The sequence below is a fragment of the Coregonus clupeaformis genome, chromosome 6 (assembly GCF_020615455.1).
Source record: "Coregonus clupeaformis isolate EN_2021a chromosome 6, ASM2061545v1, whole genome shotgun sequence".
Lineage (NCBI taxonomy): Eukaryota > Metazoa > Chordata > Actinopteri > Salmoniformes > Salmonidae > Coregonus > Coregonus clupeaformis.
The window spans coordinates 46,112,183-46,134,336 of NC_059197.1; the positions used below are offsets into that span (position 1 = coordinate 46,112,183).

Here is a 22,154-nt window from a genome sequence, read left to right on the forward strand (position 1 = left end):
GAAACGTGGCTGGGTCTTTCAGCATGACAATGATCCCAAACACACCGCCCGGGCAACGAAGGAGTGGCTTCGTAAGAAGCATTTCAAGGTCCTGGAGTGGCCTAGCCAGTCTCCAGATCTCAACCCCATAGAAAATCTTTGGAGGGAGTTGAAAGTCCGTGTTGCCTAGCGACAACCCCAAAACATCACTGCTCTAGAGGAGATCTGCATGGAGGAATGGGCCAAAATAGCAGCAACAGTGTGTGAAAACCTTGTGAAGACTTACAGAAAACGTTTGACCTGTGTCATTGCCAACAAAGGGTATATAACAAAGTATTGAGAAACTTTTGTTATTGACCAAATACTTATTTTCCACCATAATTTTCTAATAAATTAATGAAAAATCCTACAATGTGATTTTCTGGATATTTCTTTCTCAATTTGTCTGTCATAGTTGACGTGTACCTATGATGAAAATTACAGGCCTCTCATCTTTTTAAGTGGGAGAACTTAAACAATTGGTGGCTGACTAAATACTTTTTTTCCCCACTGTAGAACTCATTTCCCCATAATCCTTTGTTGTTGACAGCGTTGACCATTTACTGTCATTACGATTCAGTGTATATTAATGTCAAGTTTGCGTTGAATATCATTGCCACGTGAAAATATCATCTGTAATCATTGGTGTGTGTGTGTGTTTCAGTTTTGAGCAGTTCTGCATTAACTACTGTAACGAGAAGCTGCAGCAGCTCTTCATCGAGCTCACCCTCAAGTCTGAGCAGGATGAGTACGAAGCAGAGGGAATCACGGTGAGACTCTCTCTTTGTTTTATCGCTCTATCTTCTCCTCCTTCATCCTCTCTTCTCTCTGCCTCCCCTCTCAGCCCTCCGCCTCTACTGCTCTCCTCCATCTCTCTCTGTTCCAACTTCTCCATCTTTTCATTCTCCTTCTCTCTCCTCTTCCACCTCTACCTCTCTTCTCTGTCTCGTCCTGTCCTTCTCGCCATCGGCTCTGTATGACTGTCTACACAATGATTGGTGGCCCACTCCACTATGATTCAGGGCCCATATTGGCAAGGAATCTCAGAAGAGGAGTGCTGCTGATCTAGGATCGGTTTAGGCTTTTAGATCATAATGACTGAGATTATATGAAAAGGGGGGGGACCTGATCCTACATCAGCACTCTTACTCTGAGACGCTTTGTGAATACGAGCCCATGAGGGAGCTGAGTGCAGAGGGCCGTGGGAGAGAGATTCATGTCCAGTTAGTCACCCGTCAAAGGGGACATTATTGTACAACATGTGTAACGTGGGCTGTGTTCTGTGGTGTTTGTGATAACAATGTGGTGGTAAACCCATTAATAATGTGGCGGTAAACTGTGTGTGTGTGTGTGTGTGTGTGTGTGATCATGTGTGTGCGACAGCAAACGGCCATGAAGGTTTGAGTATGACCGTATGCATAGTGTGGGTTCAGAATGGCCTCCTTGTCCCGGATTCTCAACATTCTGTAAATATTTTGTTTTACAACCGTTAAAACAAGCGATTTAAAGATGCAGTTATGTTCCTTGCTGTCTCGCAGTGGGAGCCTGTGCAGTATTTCAACAACAAGATCATCTGTGATCTGGTGGAGGAGAAGTTCAAAGGCATCATCTCCATTCTGGTGAGAATCCGTTTCAAGCTTTAATGTAACCCTGAGCTTTTCAAGTTGACCTTTCACCTTTCTCTCTCCTCTTGGCCCCTCTGCATCTGGTATATCCTACTGTCACAGTCAACTGTCGATCTAATGTATTAATCTCTCTCTCTTTCATTCTTTCTCTCTGTCAGGATGAGGAGTGCCTGAGGCCAGGTGACGCTAGTGACATCACCTTCCTGGAGAAGTTGGAGAATACTGTGGGAGGCCACGCCCACTTGACAACGTGTGTCTATGCACATACAAACGCACACACACACACACCTCCCTCTGCTAACAGAGCAATAGGAGTTGTCATGAGAGCTGGCTGTCAGCCCAGTGAACACGGTTGACTTTGTCAGGACACAGAAGCACATAGACTACATGAATCAACAAAGTTGTAATGCTTTGTCTGCAGTAGTGCATAACTATTAAAAACAAATATCTATTGGGAACAAAATGCATAATAATAATAATAATATAATATGCCATTTAGCAGATGCTTTTATCCAAAGCGACTTAGTCATGTGTGCATACATTTTTACGCATGGGTGGTCCCGGGGATCGAACCCACTACCCTGGCGTTACAACCGCCATGCTCTACCAATTGAGCTACAGAGGAGTTAAAGGAAAACTCCACCCAAAAACTATCTTTTGGTATTTGTTTCATAGTCCCAAAATGTTTTGCTTGTCAGCAATCAAGTTTTGAAGATGTGTAACTTTCAAATTACAGAAAGAAAATACAAAATGCATCATACAGGGATGATTTCTCTATTTTGAATGTTACATATCTTGAAAACTTGATTCCTGACAAGCAAAACATTTTGGGACTATGTCAACAATGGACTAATAGTTTTTGGGTGGAGTTTTCCTTTTAAGCTGTACACAACAGAAAATATGTAAACATATGTAGTGTTCATTAGGTACCAAATGGAAGAACGTGTTTAATAAGAAATGCTTGTTTTCGTTTTCCATTGCAAAATGTTTTGCTACAGTGTACCCTAATGAATAGTAACTTATTGTTTGTGTGTTCCTCGTAGTCACAAGCTGGCCGATGGAAAGACCCGGAAGGTGATGGGCCGAGAGGAGTTCAGACTGCTACACTATGCTGGAGATGTCAACTACAACGTTAACGGTGTGTGTGTGTGTGTGTGTGTGTGTAACAGCATGGTCAATTGTTAGGGGGAAGCGAGAGTGAGATAACCAGAGGGAGAGAAAGGATGTTCTGTGCTTCGGTCATTAAGTTTGTCCTTAGATGTTCCTGTACTTCTTGAAGTTGTCTGTTTTACTGTGTGTGTAATAATTTTTTGCCCCAACCATATTTGGAGTGCATGTGCTCTAACACTCTCTCTTCCCCCTCTAGGCTTTCTGGACAAGAACAATGATCTCCTCTTCAGGAACTTAAAAGAGGTGTGTGTGTGTGAGAGAGAGAGTGTGTTCAGGACAAAGGGGAAATGATTTAGATAGGAGATGGATGATATGATAGGAAAATAGACTAGACTCTAAAGTGTATGTAGTGTCACTGTGGTAGACTGTCTCTGTCTTTGTCTCTCTCTGTGTGTATGTGAAGAGCAGTGTGGTAGTTCTAGTTATAGTGAGTTGTACTCATTATGTGTGTGTTGTCCATCCATAGGTCATGTGTATGTCTGAGAATAAGATTCTGACCCAGTGCTTTGACCGGGCGGAGCTGAAGGACAGCAAGAGACCTGAGACGGTGAGAACAGCCAGTAGTACCATTCAGAGGGCAAAGGTCATAGATACACCCAATGGGCATGCACCAATACATACATGCAATGTACCCCAAAGCATACACTGATACACAATCACAGACCCATGTCCTGTCTCATACACACTTACAAACAACCACTTGTTTATGTTCTGTGGATCTTCCTCCATCCACACTGAAGCCGTGGGGAAGAGTGAGTGACAGGGGAATCTCTGCTCCCCGCTCACACACTCAGGAATGCCCTGACACTTGGCCCATTGGTCGAGGGTGCGTGGGTCGCTGGTGTCGAGTCCGTTGACTGTTTGTTTGCATTGTTGACGAGACGCATTCTCTCTCTCCGTCCCTGCCCCCAACTCTGTCACTGCCTGGGCGGTGTGACCTGCACACTGGGACCTGTGTCCTGTCCAGCCTCAGCCTCAGTCGGGCCAGCAGCAGTCCTCTATGCTTCTCTCCTCTCTCCTCCTCTACATCTCTCGCTCGGTGCTCACTCTTTCTTCTTCCTTTCTGTCTCTGCCTCCAGGCAGCGACCCAGTTCAAGACCAGCCTGGCGAAGTTAATGGAGATCCTGATGTCCAAGGAGCCGTCGTACGTGCGCTGCATCAAGCCCAACGATGCCAAGCAAGCAGGTAGGAAGGAACCGATGCCTTGTTCGTGCTGTCAACAGGGTCGTATTCATTGGGGCACACCGGAGCAAAATGTTTCCAAACATTGTTCAACGGAAAACAAAATGTACTTTTTTGATTGGTCGTGGTAGTCCCGCCCTGTTTCAGTACCTTTGCTTCCATTTGGTGCCTAATGAATACAGTGTTTCCCCTATATGCATTTAGCAGTGGCGCACCGCTGCTGCTAAATCGTGGCTGCCACTGCAGAAATATTTATTTATTTATTTTTCGGGATGGTAAACTTAAACAACTAAAACCAGATATAAAGTATGTCGAAAATATAATGGAGCAATATCTTTTAAAATAAAATAATCTCTGAGAACTAACAATCACCAAAATAAAAACTAGACAGTCAGGGAGAATCAATATATTATTTAAATGGCATGGCGTGGGGCCCCCATTGATTTTGTTATGGTTAAGTAATTCAGATAGCATAAGAACACAGCATAAGCCATTGCAGGAAATTAGCTTTGAAACTGTGAAAAATGGTCTCTCAGCCGCTATGCCATCTGCTATCACACTTGGGTTTTCTGTGCCAGTTCTATATCATTTTTTATAATATCTTGTCTGTCTTGTATCTACAGTTCTTAAATCTGACCTTGCGTTTTGATTGTTTTCAGTAACATCAATGGTAGCACTGTACTTCACACTGCGGTTCTTAGTATATCGAGCTGCCCTTTGTCAATAGAGGGCCTTTTGTCTTTCCTACTGTTGCTCTTTCTCTTCTCACTCCTATTCTCCTTATTGTCCATTGTCTGCTTTTCTGGGACTAAGTCGGATCAATTGTGTTTTAATTGCATAAGCATCACGCGTTACTGCTCCAGTATGCTAACAACTGTAACAACAAACCATTCAACAGAAACAAAAATGGAAAATGGAAATAACAATGTATTGCAATCTGATCAGTTAGGTACTACTGTAACTCAGGCTAATGTGGTTTCTCTCTCTCTCCCACCTCTCTCTCAGGACGGTTCGACGAGGTTCTCATCAGGCATCAGGTGAAGTACCTGGGTCTGATGGAGAACCTCCGTGTGAGGAGAGCTGGCTTTGCCTACCGCCGCCACTATGAGACCTTCCTCCAGAGGTGACTATGGCTCTGAGCTAGTCCTGCCTGGCTCTGAGCTAGACCTGCCTGGCTCAGAACTAGTCCTGCCTGGCTCTGAGCTAGACCTGCCTGGCTCAGAACTAGTCCTGCCTGGCTAAGAGCTAGACCTGCCTGGCTCAGAGCTAGACCTGCCTGGCTCAGAGCTAGACCTGCCTGGCTCAGAGCTAGACCTGCCTGGCTCAGAGCTAGACCTGCCTGGCTCTGAGCTAGACCTGCCTGGCTCTGAGCTAGACCTGCCTGGCTCTGAGCTATACCTGCCTGGCTCTGAGCTAGACCTGCCTGGCTCTGAGCTAGACCTGCCTGGCTCTGAGCTAGACCTGCCTGGCTCTGAGCTAGACCTGCCTCCATCAGGCTTAAATGTAGTTCACTGGCATTATAGGTTTATTCAATGGCAGATTCATGAATTCTGTTAGCAAATTAATACACTTGCAAGTGATTGACTAATCTCCACAACTATTCAAAGTTAGTGATATAACCTAAATTGAATATTTTGCATATAATATACCAGTGTGTGTGTATATTGTTTTGTCCGTCCCTGGCAGGTATAAGTCCCTGTGCCCGGAGACCTGGCCTAGCTGGCAGGGCAAGCTGGCTGATGGAGTCTCCACACTGGTCAAACACCTCGGCTACAAACCTGAGGAGTACAAACTGGGCAGGTGAGAGCATTATCCAATGAAAACAGTCATGGCGGTACACACACACACACACACGTGCTAATTCTAGTGACATACATGTATCTCCCATTTGTTTATCTACATCCTATCTCCCTAACGAGTTCAGTGCCCACTTACTGTTGAGCTAATCCCATAACTCTGTCTTCTCTCTGGGAAAGGCCAAAGTCAATTATCTCGTCAGGGCTGAACACGCCCCTGTGTGTTGTATAAAGGCACACTGCCAGCTTAGTGGAACTCCGTTTGCTTTCCAGATCCAAAATCTTCATCCGTTTTCCAAAGACTCTGTTCGCCACAGAGGACGCACTAGAAACGAGGAAACACAGCCTTGGTGAGAGAGAGAGAGTCATGTATCACACGGTCTAAGTTGACGCCCATCACCTTCTGTTTGTCTGGACTGTAATCTCTCATCTAAGATACAGTAAGTAGAATATCTGAACCCTCTGAACATCTTTGTCTCTCTCTCTTCAGCCAGCAAACTGCAGTCATCCTGGAAGGGCTACCGCCAGAAGACCAAATACCGCAAACTCAGATCATCAGGTAGGAGGGCTACTCTTAACTTCTACGTCTATAGGCCTATGTGTCAGCAAGCATTGACATAGCTCCTCTATACTCACTGTGCATGTCTATTTGATTACTCTTGTCTTGTTCAGTTGGATGTTGTATTAAGTGTCTCAGAGTAGGAGTGCTGACTTCGGATCAGTTTTTATCACAATGAATAAGATTGCATGGACTGAAGGGACCTGATCCTAGATCAGCACTGCTACTCTGAGACGCTTGATACATATGAGCCCAGGTCTTGATTCTCTCGTCACTGGATCTCAATGAACTTGGTTAAATAATAAGTACATTCATTAATTGTGTGTCCCTCTCCAGCGGTGGTGGTCCAGGCGTGGTGGAGGGGCATCCTGGCCTGTAGGAGGGCACAGCGCAGGAGGCAGGCCGCCAACACCATACGCAGGTGGGGCTCTACTGGGCACAAGTTTTATTTAACTAGGATGGTGAAAAGGTTCATTCATATTTATTAGCTTGCCCTATTGTGACACTGCTCTTGGCTCAATGGGCTCCCTTGGGTGAGTTCTACTCATATGGCGAAACATGGAAAGCATTTACCCAGACAAAATCCACACATGTTTTGGACCACTATGATATTTGCTGTTGTGTGTATGTATAGAAGTTCTTATCAATTTGTTGATGAATGTGTGCAGGAATGTTTACAATGCTCTCTGTCTGTCTGTCTCGCTCTCTGTCTGTCTGTCTCGCTCTCTCGCTGTCTCGCTGTCTGTCTGTCTCGCTCTCTGTCTGTCTCGCTCTCTGTCTGTCTCGCTCTCTGTCTGTCTCGCTCTCTGTCTGTCTCGCTCTCTGTCTGTCTCGCTCTCTGTCTGTCTCGCTCTCTGTCTGTCTCGCTCTCTGTCTGTCTGTCTGTCTCGCTCTCTGTCTGTCTCTCAGGTTCATCAAGGGCTTCATCTACCGCCATAATGAGCGTTGTCCTGAGAATGAGTATTTCCTGGACTATGTGCGATACTCCTTCCTGATGAAGCTGCGCAGGAACCTCCCCAAGTCAGTCCTGGACAAGAGCTGGCCCACGCCCCCGACTGCCCTCATCGAGGTAAAACTACTTTACACAAGACACGGAACTAGTCAGTAAACATGTCTAATGTGTATTCATGTGATATTTGAGTGACTCAAATATTACAACAAAATCTATGGGCTAAAAACCTAGCAAAAAACATTAGCTGACATGGGCTAGTTGATCTGGACATTTCTTATAAGTTATAAATAGCTCTCTAATGTATGCACTGACTGACATGACGAGGAAAACTGATGATGCACTACTCAATTTCGAAATTGCACCTTGTGCATTCTACTATTACAAGTTGAAAGCCGGACTGACTTCCTGTAAAAAAATAAATAGAAGTGTGTGTATATATATATGTATATATATACACGTGTGTGTGTGTGTGTGTGTGTGTGTGTGTGTGTATGTGTGTATATATATATGTATGTATGTATGTATGTATGTGTGTATATATATATATATATATATATATATATATATGTATGTGTATATATGTGTGTGTGTGTGTGTGTGTGTGTGTGTTGTATGGTGTAGCGTTAAGATTTCCCTTCACTGGAATTAACGGACCTAGCCCATGAAAAACAGCCCCAGACCATTATTCCTCCTCCACCAAACTTTACAGTTGGCACGATGCATTGGGGCAGGAAGCGTTCTCCTGGCATCCGCCAAACCCAGATTTGTCCGTTGGACTGCCAGATGGTGAAGCGTGATTCATCACTCCAGAGAACGCGTTTCCATTGCTCCAGAGTCCAATGGCCGCAAGCTTTACACCACTCCAGCCGACGCTTGGCATTGCGCACGGTGATCTTAGGCTTGTGTGCGGCTGCTCGGCCATGGAAACTCATTTTATGATGCTCCCGACGAACAGTTCTTGTGCTGACGTTGCTTCCAGTGGCAGTTTGGAACTCGGTAGTGAGTGTTGCAACCGAGGACAGACGATTTTTACGCGCTACGTGCTTCAGCATTCGTCGGTCCCGTTCTGTGAGCTTATGTGGACTACCACTTCGCGGCTGAGCCATTGTTGCTCCCATACATTTCCATTTCACAATAACAGCACTTACAGTTGACCGGGGCAGCTCTAGCAGGGCAGAAATTTGACGAATTTACTTGTTGGAAAGGTGGCACGTTGAAAGTCACTGAGCTCTTCAGTAAGGCCAATCCACTGCCAATGTTTGTCTATGGAGATTGCATGGCGGTGTGCTCGATTTTATACCCCTGTCAGCAACGGGTGTGGCTGAAATAGCCGAATCCACTCATTTGAAGAGGTGTCCCCCCCCGCCGACCCCTCGCGCCCCCCATTTTGGAACCAGTGATGTAGGCTACATTGAAATAATTTTGTCTAAATGGAGGCATTTTTCTTGATGACATGTTTGAGTTGTTAAAATAGTACGTGACAAGTCATTCTCCGTCCAATAGGCGTCAGAACAGCTACGTAAACTGTACATGCAGAACATGGTGTGGGGCTACTGCAAGAGGATCAACCCAGAGTGGAAACACCAGGTATATAGCATACAATATTATAGCATATTATAGAATATGATTTGTTAGTATAGTAGTACATTTTGATATCTTACAAATGGATGTGTATTACATCTCAGAACTTCAAAAACTGTCAATGTGGAGTGGTCTCCTGCTACTTCACCAATGTAACTTTTCTCAAAACTGTTTGTCCATTCTCTCTCTGTCAATGAAGTTGGAGCAGAAAATGGTGGCCAGTGAGATCTTCAAAAACAAGAAGGACAACTACCCCCAAAGTGTCCCAAAGCTCTTTCTGGGCACAAGACTCAGTATGTGCCTTGATAAACACAGACACACACGCATGCATGCACTCACGTGCACACACAAATACACACACACACCTAACACTCTTCCTGTGCGTCTCTCTCCTCAGATGGAGAGGAGATTAACCCCAAGGTGTTGCAGTCACTTGGCAGTGAGAAGATGAAGGTTAGTACAGTACTAGTGTGTTTAATATGGTCATTCAATTCTCTACTTGGGATTTACGTAGGGTTGCATACTTGTCTTAATATACTCAATACAGTATATTAAAGTGTTATTGATTCTTAACTCTGATCATGTTTGTGGCATGGCTGGTCTAGCCTAACAGTTAGTGTCGCTGCCTATAGCTCCAATGTTTGAATCCAGCCCACTGCCTTTGTGACACACCCTCTGTCTATCTTTCCCACGATCTCTCCTCTGTCCAATAAAATACAAAATCCTTTTAAAAATGTATATTTAAATCCCTAACAATGTCCCCCTCCCACTCCTCAGTATGCAGTCCCAGTGACCAAGTACGACAGGAAGGGCTACAAGGCGCGACCAAGGCAGCTGCTGCTCACCTCCAACAGTGCCGTCATCGTGGAGGAGGCTAAGCTCAAGCAGCGCATCGACTACGCTGCCCTCAAAGGTCAGCGGTCACATGGTTCGGGGGAGAGGATGGATTGGGGTCAATGCCATTTCTGTTTACTTCCTAAATTGACTGAATTGAAATGGGAATTGACCCCCGCCCCGGTTACTGTTGTCTGGGGTACTTACGGACGCCACGCTGAATTGGTCTGAGTGATGCTCATAGTTCTCCCATTGACCATTTCTCTCCCCTGTCTCTCCGTCCTCAGGTATCTCAGTCAGCTCTCTCAGTGATGGCGTCTTTGTACTACACGTGCCCACTGAAGACAAAAAACAAAAGGTGAGGCAGAGCAGTCGACCTCCGCTCTATCTTACACGGTCATAACATGGTCATAACCCCATTACACACAGGTTATTACATACTTAACCGATAACTCTGTTAGGTGTAGTAGTGAAGTAGCCTGATCCCAGATCTGTTTGTGCTGTCTTGCCAACACCTATTGTCATTGTCACGCCGAACACAACCAGATCTGGGAGTGGCTAGTAGTGAAGCTGTAGCGTTGTAACTCCTCTCCTGTCTCCTCTGGTCTGTAGGGAGATGTGGTGCTTCAGAGTGACCACATCATCGAGACCCTGACCAAAGTGGCCATTTGTGCTGACAAGGTCAACAGCATCAACATCAACCAGGGAAGGTGAGTTGTTGCACTGTCACAGGCCGTGGTCGGATAGTCGATGGATGGCATGTCATTCTGTCTGTGGTATTGCTCTCACTTTATTTGGATAGTCCATCTGTAGATACTGATACCTGGAACTAGATAAGCCATATACTGTGTTTATCAGCGGCATGTCAGTTTTCATAGAAAAAGAGCTGTACGTTTCTAACATTTACTGTTCAGATTTTATTCATATAAATATAAACTATGCACTTTTGCACAGGCAGTGGTGGAAAAAGTACCCAATTGTCATTCTTGAGTAAAAGTAAAGATACCTTAAAAGAAAATGACTCAAGTGAAAGTCCCTCAGTAAAATACTACTAGAGTAAAAGTATTTGGTTTTCAATGTACTTAAGTATCAAAAGTAAATGTAATCGCTAAAATATACTCCAGTATCAAAAGTAAAAGAAGAAATCATTTCAAATTCCTTATATTAAGCAAACCAGACGGCACAATTTTTTTTTGGGGGGATAGCCAGGGGCACACTTCAACCCTCAGACATCCTTTACAAATGAAGGATTTGTGTTTAGTGAGTCCGCCAGATCAGAGGCAGTAGGGATGACCAGGGATGTTCTCTTGATAAGTGCGTGAATTTGACTATTTTCCTATCCTGCTAAGCATTCAAAATATAACGAGTACTTTTGGGTGTCATGGAAAATGTATGGAGTAAAAAGTACATTATTTTATTTAGGAATGTAGTGGAGTAAAAGTTGTCAAAAATATAAATAGTCAGGTAAAGTACAGATACCCCAAAATACGACTTAAGTAAGAATACTTGAAAGTACTACTTAAGTACTTTACACCACTGCACACCAGTGCATCAATTGACGTTAGGGGGTTAAATTGCTTACATGGAATTCTACCACCAGCTGACAGGACTTGAATTCATAGACACCAGTGATACATCACCATCTGATATAATTTAATTTGATAGAAAACAATTATCTTTTGACTGTAAATGAACTGCACCTCATCTCTTCCTTCTCCATCTCTCTTTCTCTCTCTCTCTCCCAGTATAACTTTCACAGTGGGCCAAGGTAAAGAAGGGATCATAGACTTCACCTCTGGCTCTGAGCTGCTGGTTGCCAAGGCGAAGAATGGCCACCTCTCAGTGGTGAGTCGGAATAACGGGAGGATGTAAACCATCAGTCCTCCACTACAGGACTAATACAGTAGGTTGGAACATCAATACTGCATGATTGGAGTCAGAGTTGATTTGATTATTGGAGTCCTGCACTAGTGTTTATAAAGGCTAACTGTACTGTACTTTTTAAGCTGATTTGTTTTGTTAACGTCCCCTGTAAAACTGTACATTGATTTTCATTGTAGGGGTATCTCAGGTAGAGACCATTTTGTTCTGCATGTTTACATTGTAAAGATAACTTTAATCAATCGTTGATTGATTGGTTAAGATAACTTATTTTGTAATGGTTACCTCTGATGTCTTCCCTGAACTGTTTCAGACTGCCCCTCGACTGAACTCAAGATGATAGACATGACTGATCATCTGACCACGCCAAGGAAGTACTTCATGGAATACGCTCCTATTCACCAATCACAATCGCAGACCATTCTCTGCCTAAGCCAATCAAATGCCAGCTCTCGCTACAGGAATGGCATGTGCTTCCAATTAAGAAAAAGTCCAGCGATTAATTAATTGATATTTATATATTTTGGGGATTAATACTTGTTGTTATTTGAATATTACGATTTTATATATGAAGCCAAGGAATAACAATGTTTTGGTGCATTTTTCCTGCACTACTTATGTTTGTCTTGCTTAATTTGGGAACATGACCAAGCAGTCAATGAGGTTGTAATGGGTCTTCTTTGCTTTTTCTTTCCGTCATTCTTTTTTCACAATATTTTCTCTGTTCAGCAATTTAGACTTTGCACCCTCTCTGATACTACTCTTTAACTGTTTGGGAGAGAAGCTTTTGTTAAAGTGGAGATGCAGTACATGGCTGATGGTATGTAGGCTAGGTTTGTTATAAACTAATGAGGAGCAGGGAGTTTGAGAGAGAAGTTCATAAGGAAGAATTATGTTTTCAAACTTGTGTTGACTAGGACACAATACTCTGAGGTTTTTGATCCGAAGGGATATCAACAGAGAAGTCATGTGGGTGTGTGACCTTTTACCCAGAGCATACTGGCCAGAATGTAGAGTACATTTGGTCTGTGCAGTGCCATAGATCACTAAATCATTCTTTGATGTATATATCATGGAGCCCAAATGAAAGCGTAAACCAAAGCATTTTGGTGAGCAGAAATTATTTATAATTGATTTATAATGGAAACACCATAGTGAATGGTCTTAACAAAATATATATATATATAACAGAGATAAAGGAAAAAGGAGGTGAGGAAGAAATAAGGAAAAAGGCAAGAGAAAGAAAATGGCGGGGGAAAGAATAGAAAACCGTTTTGTCTTTGCATTTATCTCTTGTTTGAACCCAACAATTGTGCCTTTCTCCTTTACTAAGTTATTGTTAATGGATTATTTATATGTTGATACACCAATTAAACAATGACACGTTGGGGATGACATTGAGTCCACTGTTGTTAGAGCCAGATATGTCTTGTGTACCCTCAGGATGGCCTAGAAGAAGACGATTCAGAGAGAAAGACAAATGCATACTGTACACACACATATTTCACTCCAAGTTAAACCTGTAGAGTTGAAGCTTTTGGGAAACATGCTATGATCCATTTGCTTTTCTTTGTGTCAAGTTTCCAGGCTGTCATTTTCTCTGGATATGTGTAGCAGCTCTTGTCAGGCTATAGTAGTAGTCAGAACAAGGTTCACTACTTCTTTTACCACATTTAACATTACTTTCCTGATGAGGATTTTTGTGCTAGCTTTGTGACAGGGACAATGGTATAGACAAATGCACTAAAGATTGATATATAATCTATCCACAGTGTTAGGCTATAATACAGCCAAAATTATACTGGTGTATCTACAACATACAGCCCAGCCCTCTCAACATGCTATTATTTTTTTTATTGGCACTTCCAAACCCAGGTCTTCAAGAGAGATGCACTGCATTAAAGTGCAGTTAATGCAGCCAAGTCTTTTCCTGGTGTTTAATACCTACATCATAGGACATACACATAGCCAAAAGTGTTATTCACAGAAAGAACATGGATCAACGGTAACATCCTTAGGAACACGTAGCAATCTTTGTAACAAGCTAGAGGTGTATTGGTATGACCCACGTGACACTACAGTTCATAGATTTTAGTTTTAATCTACACACCTCTCCCCAGCTGACTTTCTGAGCTACGTTTCACTCTTCACATTTCTGCGCTACTTCTTCTTTGCTTTCCTCCCTCTACGACCCAGCCTCTGAACAGTATACAGCTGACAACCCAATGAATGAACGGTAAGACAGGTGCAATATGCCTAAATAAAGGTGTGCTACTGCACTGACACTAGCTAAAGAAGCAATAGTGGATGTAATGTCTGTTGTATGATTATATGTCAATTAAAGCATTTTTTTTTTTCCTGGTGGGAGATGTGTGTTTGGTTAGCCTGGTCCCAGATCGGTTTGTGCTGTCATGCTAATGCCAGACAGCACCAACAGATCTGGGACCAGACTATTGTGTTCTGTGCTCTAAGAAGAGATTTGAGCCAAGTGAGGATTTGTGAAAGTGTAACATGCATTTTGTCTTGTTCAAAAACTGTATGTTGCTAATGTGCCTTGAGTTTGTTAGAAATACAACCAATTTTGTATGGAATTCAGTGACAAATACCTCCTTGACGATGTCACTTATTCCAGAGTAAAAAAAAATATATATATATACCAAAAATCTGATTATTCCTTTAAAATGTCATAGAACCTTCTCTGTAAAGCCTGTCTCAAACCAAATCCTATGTTTAATAATTTACAATACACATGTTATCAGTCCTGAGTTACTGTATGCACCATCATGTAGAATTAGACCAACACACTAAAGATTAAATACTAAAATGTCAAAATAAACTTAAATGATTCTGTCTGGGTCCTTCATTACAAACTTCCTTCCTTGATAATTTGATGCATTTTAAAAGGGATAGTTCACCCAAATTACAAAAGGACATATTGGTTTCTTTACCATGTAAGCAGTCAATGGACAAGGTATAACAGCAAACCATGCTTTGGTTTTGCTAATATGGGTACCAGTTACTTGCATTGGTTCAATATTTTGATTAAATCCAAACTCTGGACAGAATATGCAGTCTTTTCTGGCACATCAGAAATGTACCCTAACTAGATTATTCAAGTAAAGTTAGGCTTACTCTGAATTTTACTGTACAGTCTTTATAGTCCCAAGCCAGAACAGCTAAAAAGTACCATCTTGCAACATGTTGAAATGGGGTTTTGATCTCAAGGGACTGTACGAAGTGATGCAATCCTCTGCTGTGATGAGGAACTTGACATTATCTGTAGTCTTTGAGTTTGAATAGTCTCTCTGCTCAATAGGTGTATAAAAACCAACACACCAGGCTTTAATAATAGTTTTGAACTGTTATTTAGAAATATGGCATTGGCGGTTAATCAATGTTCACTTACAGTGAGGGAAAAAAGTATTTGATCCCCTGCTGATTTTGTACGTTTGCCCACTGACAAAGACATGATCAGTCTATAATTTTAATGGTAGGTTTATTTGAACAGTGAGAGACAGAAGAACAACAACAAATTCCAGAAAAACACATGTCAAAAATGTTATGAATTAATTTGCATTTTAATGAGGGAAATAAGTATTTGACCCCTCTGCAAAACATGACTTAGTACTTGGTGGCAAAACCCTTGTTGGCAATCACACAGGTCAGAAGTTTCTTGTAGTTGGCCACCAGGTTTGCACACATCTCAGGAGGGATTTTGTCCCACTCCACTTTGCAGATCTTTACCAAGTCATTAAGGTTTCGAGGCTGACGTTTGGCAACTCAAACTTTCAGCTCCCTCCACAGATTTTCTATGGGATTAAGGTCTGGAGACTGGCGAGGCCACTCCAGGATCTTAATGTGCTTCTTCTTGAGCCACTCCTTTGTTGCCTTGGCCGTGTGTTTTGGGTCATTGTCATGCTGGAATACCCATCCACGACCCATTTTCAATGCCCTGGCATTGGGAGGTTCTCACCCACGATTTGACGGTACATGGCCCCGTCCATCATCCCTTTGATGCGGTGAAGTTGTCCTGTCCCCTTAGCAGAAAAACACCCCCAAAGCATAATGTTTCCACCTCCATGTTTGACGGTGGGGATGGTGTTCTTGGGGTCATAGGCAGCATTCCTCCTCCTCCAAACACGGCGAGTTGAGTTGATGGCAAAGAGATCGATTTTGGTCTCATCTGACCACAACACTTTCACCCAGTTCTCCTCTGAATCATTCAGATGTTCATTGGCAAACTTCAGACGGGCCTGTATATGTGCTTTCTTGAGCAGGGGGACCTTGCGGGCGCTGCAGGATTTCAGTCCTTCATGGCGTAGTGTGTTACCAATTGTTTTCTTGGTGACTATGGTCCCAGCTGCCTTGAGATCATTGACAAGATCCTCCTGTGTAGTTCTGGGCTGATTCCTCACCGTTCTCATGATCATTGCAACTCCACGAGGTGAGATCTTGCATGGAGCCCCAGGCTGAGGGAGATTGACAGTTATTTTGTGTTTCTTCCATTTGCGAATAACCACACCAACTGTTGTCACCTTCTCACCAAGCTGCTTGGCGATGGTCTTGTAGCCCATTCCAGCCTTGTGTAGGTCTACAATCTTGTCCCTGACATCCTTGGAGAGCTCTTTGGTCTTGGCCATGGTGGAGAGTTTGGAATCTGATTGATTGATTGCTTCTGTGGACAGGTGTCTTATACAGGTAACACGCTGAGATTAGGAGCACTCCCTTTAAGAGTGTGCTCCTAATCTCAGCTCGTTACCTGTATAAAAGAAAACTGGGAGCCAGAAGTCTTTCTGATTGAGAGGGGGTCAAATACTTATTTCCCTCATTAAAATGCAAATCAATTTATAACATTTTTGACATGCGTTTTTCTGTTTTTTTTTGTTGTTATTCTGTCTCTCACTGTTCAAATCATAAATTTAAATTATAGATTGATCAATTCTTTGTCAGTGGGCAAACGTACAAAATCAGCAGGGGATCAAATACTTTTTTCCCTCACTGTATAGCCTCGCTATATCAGTGGTTCATCATTTGGGAAAGTTTTTAAGTCTTTACTTGTTAGTTCCTCTTTCAAAAAGGGTAAGTTGCTTTTTAGTAATCATTCTACGTTGATGTTCTGACTTTTTTTTTACACTAATTTCACACTTTTTGACACAATGTCACTGATGCCTTTTATTGTAATAATCATGTAATTACACCTGTTATAAGTTATCTTGCAATCTTAGTGGCAACATAGGTTATTATGGAATCTTGCAAACTCTGGATTAAAGTCTGTATATATATATATTTTTTTTATATATATATATTTTTTTTCTATTTATGTTGACTTAATAATTACAATTCAATAACATACAATTTAATAACATACAATAACATTTATAGTTGACAAGTTTGTTTTATAGCCTAAGCTACAATGTCACACTAATATTATCATGCCATAAGATTCTTTTTAGGCCTACATCAGGTTTTGAAGTCATAATAATTGAATGTATTAATGATATTTCCTGTTTTTAGTCATGGCTGAAATGACAATTGCTACTACAGTGAGGGAAAAAAGTATTTGATCCCCTGCTGATTTTGTACGTTTGCCCACTGACAAAGGCATGATCAGTCTACAATTTTAATGGTAGGTTTATTTGAACAGTGAGAGACAGAATAACAACAAAAAAATCCAGAAAAACGCATGTCAAAAATGTTATAAATTGATTTGCATTTTAATGAGGGAAATAAGTATTTGACCCCTCTACAAAACATGTTGGCAATCACAGAGGTCAGACGTTTCTTGTCGTTGGCCACCAGGTTTGCACACATCTCAGGAGGGATTTTGTCCTACTCCTCTTTGCAGATCTTCTCCAAGTCATTAAGGTTTCGAGCCTGATGTTTGGCAACTCGTACCTTCAGCTCCATCCACAGATTTTCTATGGGATTAAGGTCTGGAGACTGGCTAGGCCACTCCAGGACCTTAATGTGCTTCTTCTTGAGCCACTCCTTTGTTGCATTGGCCGTGTGTTTTGGGTCATTGTCATGCTGGAATACCCATCCATGACCCATTTTCAATGCCCTGGCTGAGGGAAGGAGGTTCTCACCCAATATTTGACGGTACATGGCCCCGTCCATCGTCCCTTTGATGCTGTGAAGTTGTCCCCTTAGCAGAAAAACACCCCTAAAGCATTATGTTTCCACCTCCATGTTTGACGGTGGAGATGGTGTTCTTGGGGTCATAGGCAGCATTCCTCCTCCTCCAAACACGGCGAGTTGAGTTGATGCCAAAGAGCTCGATTTTGGTCTCATCTGACCACAACACTTTAACCCAGTTCTCCTCTGAATCATTCAGATGTTCATTGGCAAACTTCAGATGGGCCTGTATATGTGCTTTCTTGAGCAGGGGAACCTTGCGGGCGCTGCAGGATTTCAGTCCTTCACGGCAGAGTGTGTTACCAATTGTTTTCTTGGTGACTATGGTACCAGCTGCCTTGAGATCATTGACAAGATCCTCCCATGTAGTTCTGGGCTGATTCCTCACCGTTCTCATGATCATTGCAACTCCACGAGGTGAGATCTTGCATGGAGCCCCAGGCCGAGGGAGATTGACAGTTCTTTTGTGTTTCTCTCATTTGCGAATAATCGCACCAACTGTTGTCACCTTCTCACCAAGCTGCTTGGCGATGGTCTTGTAGCCCATTCCAGCCTTGTGTAGGTCTACAATCTTGTCCCTGACATCCTTGGAGAGCTCTTTGGTCTTGGCCACGGTGGAGAGTTTGGAATCTGATTGATTGATTGCTTCTGTGGACAGATGTCTTTTATACAGGTAAAAAGCTGAGATTAGGAGCACTCCCTTTAAGAGTGTGCTCCTAATCTCAGCTCGTTACCTGTATAAAAGACTCCTGGGAGCCAGAAATCTTTCTGATTGAGAGGGGGTCAAATACTTATTTCCCTCATTAAAATGCAAATCAATTTATAACATTTTTGACATGCATTTTTCAGGATTTTTGTTGTTGTTATTCTGTCTCTCACTGTTCAAATAAACCTACCATTAAAATTATAGACTGATCGTTTCTTTGTCAGTGGGCAAACGTACAAAATCAGCAGGGGATCAAATACTTTTTTCCCTCACCTGTATTGTTCCATTTTATGCTGAAAACAATGCCTCAATTTACAGAAAGGAAAGAGGAAGATCTTTACCCACGTATTAAAACCACTTCCATATTCAAACCACTTCGCTTGCAAGTCTTGTATGTTGTTGAATAAGCGGACAATAGACAAATATCGTCTGTTAAACCAGTCACCGCAAGAGTGAGTCTCCCCACAATGGCAGTGGGGCGATGCAGTATAGCACTACAGGAGCGTCGTGTGCAACTAGTGGAGAGCTGCAGCCAAAATGTCACCCACCTCCAGGAGCTTCTTTACCAGGTAGGGGCTCTTACTGAGGAGGACCTCAGCCTGGTGAGAGGGGGAGGTCGCCTGGGGGAGAGGGACTGTATGAGGACTCTGCTGGATGTGCTACATGGGCGTGGAGAGGAAGCCTGTCGAGCCTTCTTTCATGTACTACAGTCACAGAGAGCCAACACGGAGTCTGAGTCTATGCTGGCAGCTATCCCACCTGAGGGCTCTGGACCCAGCAGCAGTGGCTCTAGTCCAACCAACATGCAGGAGCACTTGAGGAAACACAAGAACATATTAGGCAGGCAGCACAGTCCCATTGATTACCTTAGTATCAGGACTAGTAGATGTAGTAGCTCAGAGAGTGTTGATGAGCCTGGTTCCTTTACAGATATCATGTGGTCCAGGTGCGTGGGCTACACTGTTCCCTTGCAGTACCACCAGCACGAGGCAGCCATGGTGGGTGACGCCTTCCGGAGCCAGGACCAGGTCTGTACCTTTCAAGATGTCTGCCAGAGTCTGCTGTCTGTTCCAGGAGACGACATGACTCTGCTCTCGGGGGTGGCCGGTAGTGGGAAGACCACCGTGGTGAGACGGCTGGTTCATGAGTGGGCCAGGGACTCTGACTCCCAGAAGATAGTCCTGTCCCTATCCTTCAGAGAGCTCAATCTGCTCAGTGAGCCTCAGAGCCTGCAGGAGCTTCTCCTGGTGTACTACAGCCACCTCAAACCTGTTCTGGCCCGGATCGTTGACTCCCAACCTGGACGGATCCTGCTCATCTTGGACGGGCTCGATGAGTTCCGCTTCCCCCTGGACTTTGAGCGGAGCCCCAAGTGCTCAGACCCGGAGCGGAGGCTGGGCATGGGGGAGATGGTGGTGAACCTGATTAAGGGTCACCTCCTCCCCGGTATCTCCATCCTGGTCACATCACGGCCCCACTCCGTCTCCAAGGTCCCTCCCCTGCTGGTGACCCAGCTCTACAGCATCCTGGGCTTCTCCACAGACCAGCAGAGGCACTACTTTGAGCAGAGCTGCAGCTCTCCCCTGGTGGCCTCTGACGTGTGGGGCTATGTTTCTTCCTACCAGCCCCTCCAGCTCATGTGCCGTATACCGGCCTTCTGCTGGATTGTCTCCACTGCCCTGCGTGATGGAACCCCCTGCTGCCTTAGACAAGTCACCACCACCACTCTGCCCAGTACAGCTAGGACAAGGCCAGCAGGCTCCAGTGATACCACCACCAACAACAACAGGGCTGAAGAAGCCACTCCAACCCCTTCCACCTTCTCCTCCACTGTTCCCAGGGTGATGTTAATGAGCGGCCATGTCAAGCCCATCACCATCACAGAGATCTACTGCTGCTTCCTCAAGTCCATCCTGGTGTTCCACGGAGAGGGCCGCAGTCAGGAAGGCTGCAGCCCGCAGCGTCTCCAGGAGGCTCCGCGGGTCCTACAGGAGATGCGGCCCACGCTGAGAAACCTGGGAGCCCTGGCCTTCAAGGGCTTTCTAGAGCGACGCTTCCTCTTCAACCAGGCTGATCTGAGCTCTTTCTCCCTGGACTGCAGCGGCCTGTCCAAGGCCTTCCTGGTGGAGATCCTCAGAGAGGACCGGGCCTCGCTCAGCTACCAGAGGAGCTTCCACTTCATCCACACTAGTGTACAGGAGTTCCTGGCTGCTCTGTACTACATCCTGCAGGCCCTCTCCGGCTCAGACCCATTCTCAGGGCTCAAGTCAGCCGGTGGTGTAGCCCTGTTTTCAGTCGCCCTGCACAAAGTGTTAACCTCCACTGCTAATAAGCTGCTGAGGCCCAGACGACTCCTGCGCAGATACGTCAAGAAGGCTTTCTCCTGGGGTGGACACCATCAGTCTGGTCACATGGACCTCTTTTGCAGGTCAAATAATATGTACATACAAATACATATACAAATACATAGATAAAAGTAGTATTGTGTTTTGTCATTCACTTCATCCCATTTAACGTTCAGAAAATGTCTCTTTGTTAACTTGTTTCTCTCTCCATTAATTGAACATTATTTCGCATTTCTCTCCTTGGGTAGATTTGTATCTGGCCTATTGGTACCTCAAACCCGTGTAATCCTGGATGGACTATTCCGAGGCAGATCACAAATACTCCCATCTCTCTCCTCCTCCTCTCTGTCCCTGCCCTCTCCTCCTCCTCCTCCTCCCACCCCTCCCTTTCTCCTGAGCCTGCTCCACTCCCAGCTCCAATGTGGCAGACTGAGTCCAGAGAGGCAGGTCAACGTGTTCCACTGCCTGTACGAGGCCCAGGACCCAGGCCTGGCCCAGCGTCTACAAGGCTGGCTGCAGGTCCTGGCCCAGCAACAGGTCCCAGACCAGTCTGGCCCAGCCAAGAGGGACTGGAGCGAACTGGCCTTCCTGCTGCAGCTGATCCCAGACCTGCAGGATCTAAATCTGGAGGCCCAGGGGCTGGACACGGAGGGCCTGCGTAGACTGCTGCCTGTACTCCCTCTCTTCAACACCCTCAGGTGGGCTAAGTCATGTGTAACACCTTAAATCAGGCTTGATCCAAACACAAAAATGAAGTTATCTATATTTTTCTCCAAACTGTATTTGTTTCATGATACATGAGAATGAAAACCATGTGTATTTATCTCCTGTATTTTTTCCTCATAAAGGCTAGGTCAGAATCCACTGGGTCCTGAGGGGGCAGTTGTGTTAGCCTGTGCTGTGCAGAGCCCAGACTGCCGTGTTGAGAGACTGTGGTGAGTACAGTATAAGGGCTAATTGAAGCAGAGAGAATAATTGGATAGGATAACTGACATCACCACCTTGGAGGGACTACATGGACTTAAAAAAACCCACTAATTTTCCTTTTCTGTTGCAAAGCGGTTTCAAACGTTTTCCATGGCATGCCCTAATGAACATGACCCTGTGTAATTGTTCTGGTTCCAGGGTGGTAGGGACAGGACTGGGTTGCGAGGGACTCAAGGTGCTTACAGAAGGACTGAAAGACAACCACACAGTGGTCGACCTCAGGTAACACAGGATATTAATGCTCTGATAGGCTACAGCTAGTCAATAAAATTCATTATAAAGCAGTCTCTCACCAATCATTGTCTGCCATCATTCCATGGTTTAAGGATGGCCATCAATCACATTGGCGACGTGGGAGCGGGCTGTCTGGCGGATCTACTGCA

At 44.2% G+C, this 22,154-nt stretch overlaps 1 protein-coding gene across 6 annotated transcripts in view; it reads left to right on the forward strand.

The window, feature by feature from the left end:
• The window catches only part of LOC121567464 (unconventional myosin-Ic), a 51,990-nt gene extending 37,542 nt beyond the window's left edge, over positions 1-14,448 (forward strand). For 5 of the 6 annotated variants that reach the window (XM_041877516.2, XM_041877522.2, XM_041877520.2 and 2 more), the window contains 21 exons: positions 683-788; positions 1,557-1,637; positions 1,802-1,893; positions 2,687-2,781; positions 3,010-3,056; positions 3,280-3,360; positions 3,893-3,998; positions 5,001-5,118; positions 5,682-5,795; positions 6,065-6,141; positions 6,282-6,350; positions 6,687-6,771; positions 7,260-7,419; positions 8,806-8,889; positions 9,083-9,176; positions 9,281-9,336; positions 9,661-9,796; positions 10,005-10,075; positions 10,330-10,427; positions 11,463-11,620; positions 11,912-14,448. In XM_041877516.2, coding sequence (XP_041733450.1) covers positions 683-788; positions 1,557-1,637; positions 1,802-1,893; positions 2,687-2,781; positions 3,010-3,056; positions 3,280-3,360; positions 3,893-3,998; positions 5,001-5,118; positions 5,682-5,795; positions 6,065-6,141; positions 6,282-6,350; positions 6,687-6,771; positions 7,260-7,419; positions 8,806-8,889; positions 9,083-9,176; positions 9,281-9,336; positions 9,661-9,796; positions 10,005-10,075; positions 10,330-10,427; positions 11,463-11,589 — 1,897 coding nt within the window. In that variant the 3' untranslated portion in view covers positions 11,590-11,620; positions 11,912-14,448. The remainder of the gene's footprint in view (positions 1-682; positions 789-1,556; positions 1,638-1,801; positions 1,894-2,686; positions 2,782-3,009; positions 3,057-3,279; positions 3,361-3,892; positions 3,999-5,000; positions 5,119-5,681; positions 5,796-6,064; positions 6,142-6,281; positions 6,351-6,686; positions 6,772-7,259; positions 7,420-8,805; positions 8,890-9,082; positions 9,177-9,280; positions 9,337-9,660; positions 9,797-10,004; positions 10,076-10,329; positions 10,428-11,462; positions 11,621-11,911) is intronic. The other variant, XM_041877517.2, reaches the window with a different exon arrangement.
• The last annotated feature ends 7,706 nt before the right edge of the window (positions 14,449-22,154 follow it).